At 36.4% G+C, this 7,231-nt stretch overlaps 1 protein-coding gene across 1 annotated transcript in view; it reads left to right on the top strand.

Moving 5' to 3' along the window:
• Positions 1-3,795: 3,795 nt before the first annotated feature.
• Positions 3,796-7,231, top strand: part of LOC6649021 (carbonic anhydrase-related protein 10) — a 40,180-nt gene continuing 36,744 nt past the window's right edge. The window contains exon 1 of the mRNA XM_023179482.2: positions 3,796-4,141. Coding sequence (XP_023035250.1) covers positions 4,084-4,141 — 58 coding nt within the window. The 5' untranslated portion in view covers positions 3,796-4,083. The remainder of the gene's footprint in view (positions 4,142-7,231) is intronic.

The following is a 7,231-nucleotide window of genomic DNA, read 5'->3' as shown; positions in this document are numbered from 1 at the left end:
AAAGAGTCAGAGTTATAAACGAATTTCGAGGAGCCATCAGTTCTTTTTGCTTTAACTTTCGATATCTACATAAATAAACTTCTTATCGCTAAACTGTTCCAAGTGCAAAATTATGTCTTTTTATAGAGGTTCTTCCCAATTAACGAGTTACTTTTTAAATAATTTCCCGTTAGAAAGAATTAATAATACTTCTTTGGTTGTAAAAGATTTGGGGATCTTAATAGGCCACAAACTTAGTTTTAATCAGCATATATCGACTACTGTTAGTAGGGCTAAGTGTGTTCTTGGCTTTATAAAGCGCTGGTCGAAGGAGTTCAAGGATCCATGTATGTACTACCAAAATACTTTATACATCTTTAGTCTGCCCCATATTTGAGTATGGATCTTGGGTTTGGTCTTCTCAATATGAGTTTTATCAAAACAAATTAGAATCTGTACAAAAACAGTTTTTACTCTTTGCCTTTCGTGATTTGCTAAGGGATCCAACTGTACAATTTCCATCTTATTCTAGTCGATTTTAGTTAATTAACCTTCCTTCTTTAACTAATCGTAGAACTATGCTTGGTGTAACTTTTCTTTACAAACGTTTGAATAGTGAGATTGACTCTTCTGAGCTGTTGAGCCAAATTAACTTTTCTGTTTCATCTAAAAGAACCCGCAATGCACAATTAACTTTTCTCTGCATGAACCTTTTCGTATACTTTGTAGTGACTACAACAGACTTTGACACGTTGTCGGTTCCGAAACATCGCTTTCGGGTATAAAAACTGCGCCTAACCTATCCTGTTTTCTTTTTATATGTAACCTATTATCTTATTACATTTAATATTTTCTATTTTTTTTTTTGTTTAATCTATGTTTATATATGTAATACGCCTATGCCCTTAGGTTGGAGTGGGTGGAGGTTGTAACATTAACTTTACTTAGGGTCATTCGTAACAGACCCGGGCATGGTGTCATATGGGCCACTTGTTCGTACTGAGCGTTGTACGACTACGTCTATATAATAAATAGATTCGTGTTCTTTTAGTTTTTGTTAACTCCACCTTCAAATTTAAGTTTAAACTAAAAAGTGTATTGAAAACAAAGTTATGCTAATTACAAATTTAAGATATGAGATGGGTCGAATAAGCTGTGAGTCACTGTATCTATGCTAATATATTTATTTATTTTATATATTATATATTTTAGTCTTCCATTCTGAAACATTGGAGTCTAAAGGATTGAATTAAAATTTCATAAAATATTTGATTCAATTTTCCAATGTCTTTTGTTTATAACGTATTAATTAATCTTAAATTAAATACATTTTTCGAATGTTTTTGGCTTAATTCTCGATTATTATCTCGATTTTAACATAACATGGCAAATTTCGATAAATCTCATTCTCTAGAAGACTAAAAAAGCTAAAACCTTAAAATTTTGTATATAGACTTCTTTAACATTTGTTCAGATGAAGTTGATTGTAAATTTTTGCCACGCCTTCTTCCCTTCGCAGTTCGTACGCTTTATTTGGCCGCCATACAAACTGACCAACCCAATTATACATATATGCTTATATAGATGGTATATATCTACTGCAATGTATTAACTAAACAGTTTTTATTTAAAAGAATGCTTATGTATGTGTTTGTATATTATATGCCTGTGTATGTATGTGTGTGTGTGTGTGTGTGTGTGTGTATCGTTGGAAAGAGAAAATTTTCAATTATGCTCATGACATGACATAAAACGTAAATTAAGGCAAAATGTCTAAAAGTCAGCGAGTGTGGAGGAGTTTATAGGCCGGGCCAAGGTAGAAGAGGCAAGTGGGTGGTGCTGTGGGGAAGTGGGGCTGTTGAGGAGAGGGACAAGTTGCAGACTTAGGGTGGAGTTTAACGGTTGATTTGCTCTGACATAAGTGGCGGCGACTTTTGCGCTGTGTATTGTTGTGTTTCGCTTGTTTGTTGTATTGTGTGTGTGTGTGTGTGTGTGTGTGTGTGTGTGAGTGTTCTACTACAATGAAGCCATTTTGCCATTTGGCATTTACCGTTTGTCCAGGATCTAGCTCTAACTCTGTCTCCGGCTAGGGGCTCCATCCAGCTCGCTGATGGTCTCGGTCTTCTGGCTTGGGCTTTGGCTCTGCCTCCGTCTCCATTGTGCTGTGTTGGACAACACACAGAACCGACGAGTGCATGTTAAGTGCCTTATTATCCTGTTTATGTAACCGTGCAGTTGTCAAAGGACACACATCCAGCCCATCCATCCACCCACACACACTCACACAAACAGTGGTTCGTTTCTGGCCCATTTTCGCCAAAAGTGTTTCGTTCCATGTCCCCCCATTTCGTCCTTATACTCCCACCAAACATGTTCATGTTTTATTCAAGTCTGATGTATTTCGGTTTTTGTTTTGCAAATTGTCGTATATGCAATATTTTGAATACAAAATATCCAATGGATATTGTCTGGAATACCCGATAACGATTATGTACAGATAAATATCCAGAGCTGAGAAAATTGAAGCTAACCTTCACAGGATTAGTTATTCATTCAGATCATGGATGATGATGACATTCAAACTTAAATAATGGCAATTAAAATTTAAAATTGTGCGTGTGTGCGTTTTAGTCAATTGCTCATTCAGGTTTTGGCCAGTTCTCTTCAAAGGAGCAACATTTATTAGCTTCAAGTAGACAACATGTCTGAGGCTCTCCAACAACGCATCAAAGGTCCTTGCAGCTATCCTTCGTCTCATCTTTTTCTCACACTGTTTGCATTTTTTCTCTCTCTTTGCTGCCTTGGCTGGTGTTTTAGTGCCAGCTAATTACAAAAAGTGAAAACACAATTCATTTTTCTTGTGGTTTATGCGTTTTCTTCCATGTTTTTTGCCCCCCCCCCCCCCCATACCTCTCCCTCACCACTACTTTTCATTCCCTTACTTGAAACTTGCGGCGTGCTACCGACGCGTCGTCCTGCAGCGTTATAAAAATGTTTATGGCTGACGTTTGTTCCCATAAAATTGTGAAGTTGTCGGAGTGCTCTGGTGCGTGTGTGTGTATGTGTGTGTGTGTGTGTGTGTAGCTACCGGTGTGAATGCGATTACCAAGGAGGAGAATATCGAATAGAAGATGGGAAAGGTAAAGCAGAAAGGTCACTTAGTCGTGGCCATTGCTGGCTTTGTTATGCCTCACACACACCTCCTCCTTTTGTAACATGTGTGTGAGTGTAAGTGTGTGCTTGTGTGTAACTGTATTTATGATGGCTGTGTTGGTTAATATCATTTGCAGCAAATGCATTCCATCACTGACGTAATGTACCCACACTTGTGAGCCAGAAAGCAAACTACTTTCATACCATTTAGTTGATACCCTTTACTTACTTGTTATCGATTATTATTAAGATTAATCCCTGACTTACACTGTTAATCTTTGAAATAATTGTTTAAATGGACGAAAAATTAAATAAATATGATTGTGATGATTTTTATCGATAAATTGGTGTTCTTTTGTCCAACTGCTACATCGATCATCACGTTATCGATAATTGTCATGGTATGATCCAAACCAGATTTATTATTTATAGTAAGAAATTGTTTTAGGGTATCTCTAATAGTCTTTTTAATCCACAAGATGATAATTTGATTTTCCTTATATTATTCTAATTAATTTAAGTCTCACTCCACATTTCTCGCCATTTTCTTTCCTTCTCTCGCTCTGTCTCTCTCTCTCTCTCTATTTATCTGATTCTCGCTTACTTGGCTATTACATTTCTTGTTGTTCTTTTCATTTTACAGAGCTTGGCAGTGCAATTACGCAGAATGCCGTTTGCCTTTTGAAGGTTTTTTTTGCTATATGTATGCAAGTTGTTTATGTTGTTGTTGCCCACCTTAGCGTTCCACAAGGCGGCACAGTGGAAAAACAGTGACGTTAAACAGGCACTGGCAGTAAGTCACTGGCGTAAAGTTTTACCCAAGTCGGAACCGGAGTTCCAGTCCGTAGCCATTGCCGCTGGTCCCTCGCAGTCGAAGTCAGAGTTGAAGTCAAAGTCGGAATCGGAGTCGGAGTCGGAGTCGTCTGTCGCATAACTCAAATCTGATGAAATATGGAGCTGCTTCAGGCACTTTGCTGCACATTTCTACTGCTGCTAGCAAGAATGCAAGGTAAGTTAGTTTAAAAAACAAAAAACATGACACTTAAATAATTTTACCAAAGTGATGATACATGACAACTTAAGCGAAAAATCACGATGTGATATTCATAATATGAAAAATTATGCAATGAAAATTAAGGAAAACACTAAACAAAACAGATATATCTACAATGCATATATTAAAATTTGATCAGATAGGGCATATATCTAAATACAATGTTTTTTTTTCTTTTGTATGAAATTTGGAAATCTTTTAATGTTCTTGACATGATTGTTTCCGTTTCATTCGTTGAAATTCAGTAATTTTCTTAGAAGTTTCTTGCTTTCTCTTTCTGAACAATTCTGAATTGATATATATATGGGGAAATCCATTTCTCTAGCTGATTTTAAATCAAAAAAATTTAAGGCGAAATTGTGAAAAATTTCATTACGTTGCGAGTCGTGAGTGAAAAAAATAAATAAATTATTAGGAGTTGTTACTTTGATCTAGTCAAACAGGGGAATTCCACTTGCCACGCCTCTTCGCCATTTATCCACTCCCAGGCACCTCTCTGTTTGCTCTCCCTCTCGCTCGACCCCCGTTTTTGGGGTCAGTGTCAACCGTGTCAACGATATGCGATATGCAAATTTTTGCAACCTGACACGCGCTTGCATAACTTTGCAACAAGAACAACAACAATATCAAGTCACGTCCCTTGACAAGTTCAACGTAATAGTTAAGCAAGGCGAAAAGTCAGTGGAGAAGGAAAGAAGCCAAAAGGTTAGTTAGCCATGGGAGTGGCTCTTCTATCAATGGCTTAGATCTGTCCCAATGCGCTAACCGAAAGCTAAGCTCTATAAATTTCACATTAATTACAAGCGACGACCAGGATAACTAAAAGTGGAAAAACACCCAAAGCTAGTCGGGTCGCGAAAAAGGGGCAATAGAAGAAAAAGAAATCTACAAAGTGCAAGAGCAAACAAACAAACAAACAAAATAAATAAATATACAAATAAATTGCAAAGCTCTGGAACACGGCAGTGAAGTGAAGTGAAGTGAGGGGCCAAACAAAGTGGAAAACAAAAATTAGTGGAGACAGAATGAAAGAATTCTACTTCAAATTGCAAGAAACGGATGCAAGTGACCAAAATGAAAAGTTTGCACATTAATCGAGGCTACTTAGACCAACTTTTTGCCATGATGGCGCAAAATATTTAAAAATTAAATAGAAGAGAAACATGGGGAAAGCGGCGATAAAAAAAAGAGAAAAGAGAACACCCAAAAAAAAGAAGGAAAGGAAAAAAAAATGGGGGGCAAAACTTAAAGAATAATCAAAGTTGGAAATCGATAGCCTGAACGGGAAAACTTTCCGCTTTGCCAAAGCATTTAAATGTTTTTAGTTAATAAATTTTTACAAGTCGACAAAAGTCGAGTAAACATGTACTACCAAATTGGAATCAAAAAGAAGTGCCAAATATATAAAATTATAGTTATCTAATCTCTTAACTCTAAATGCAAAAAGAGGCCAAAATAATTAAAGCCAGTTTCAGTTGGTATATCCTGGTCAATATTACGTATACGCAGCATATGCCGGCTAAACCAAGAGCATTCAGGTAAATATTTAAACACTAATTATCGTCCCATTTATTTAATCAACTTTAGTCGAGGATATATGACACTTTCAGCCAGAATTTGTAAAATATTAAAAGTTAAGTGTGTGTGTGTGTGTGGGTTCTGCTTTTTTTTTGGTCTACCAATCAGTTATCTGCTAGTTACCCTTTAACTTTAAAGTCATAGATATGCCTCTGGCAGATATTCATATATACATAGATACATATGTATATATGTACATAGATATAGCATAAATATATAGCCAGTGGCCGCACAATTTCATGTAAAGGCATAAAAAAGATGCAAAAAAAAAAAACAAAAAAAACAAGACGAAACTAAGACGAAAAAAAAGAAGGAATTTCATGCAATAAATTCACGTTGAAATTTTGCAATAGTTGCGTCTAAGAGTTGCAGCCAGGAGTTCTTCTCTCCGTTTCCAACGTCTTACTATATTTTTTCCCCTTTATTCGTTTTTCTCTTTTATTCCCAGTCTTACTTTTCTTTTTTTTTCGTTTTTTTGCCTTAGCATCAAGAAATAAAACAGGCAACAGAGAGGCGTGTCTTGTTGAGTGGCTGGCTCCTGCTCGTGCTTAATTTTACAGCGCCTCCGCTTAAGTAAACTTTTTGGTTTGCCAAAAGCACCGAAAAGTGCATAAATTATGAACCGACTTTTATGATACTCTACACTGAATTGCCAAATATTATGTAGCATACGATTGGATTGATCCAAATGAAACTGTAATTCGATTATAAATCAAACTGATGAAGATTTTTAATTAGTTTGAAATGATTTCACTTTCTGAATATGTGACAAAGACAACCGAAAATGTACCCCTTAGTATAGAGTATGACTACAGGGTATATAAGAACCTCTTGGTCTGGCTTGGCGATAAGCAGGCCGCTTTTTTTATAGTACTTTTTTTTGTTTGCCCCATTCGATTAAACTAAACATAAATTTTATGGACGATAAATCAGCCGTGAGAGTTGTTGGCCAAAAGCAAAAGAAGACGAAGACGCAGAAGAAGTTGCAGGTGCAGCACAACTTGCAGCCTTCAGGCTGTGCGAGCCTTCGGGGTCCTGGTCCTTCCTACCTAGCATTGCTTATACACAAAAGACGGCACATATGGGAAATCAACGGCCAAAACTATAGAGAACAGTGGGTCGAGCTTAATAAATTGAATAAAACAAAACCAAACAAATATTTTAAATGTGCACAATTTGATTTCGTACATTACAATAACATATATAATCTATCGTTATTGTTAAACGATTTTGATCAAATCAATATACAAAGATCCAACTTAAGTTAAAGTCTCTGGAATTTCTATATATACCAGTTCAGACCTCGGTAGGTATGTATCTGTGTGTGTGTGTGTTTGGTAACCTGGTCGCGGCAGGACATTGATTTTCGATTTTCTTATAGCCATACCCAGACCCATGCTGCTGTGTAAATGAATTTTCAATTTGAAATGGAAATTATACTTTTGCTTAGCTATTTGCTCTCGTTTT

The sequence above is a fragment of the Drosophila willistoni genome (genome assembly GCF_018902025.1).
Source record: "Drosophila willistoni isolate 14030-0811.24 chromosome XL unlocalized genomic scaffold, UCI_dwil_1.1 Seg141, whole genome shotgun sequence".
NCBI lineage: Eukaryota > Metazoa > Arthropoda > Insecta > Diptera > Drosophilidae > Drosophila > Drosophila willistoni.
This window is presented reverse-complemented; position numbering and strand designations above follow the sequence as displayed.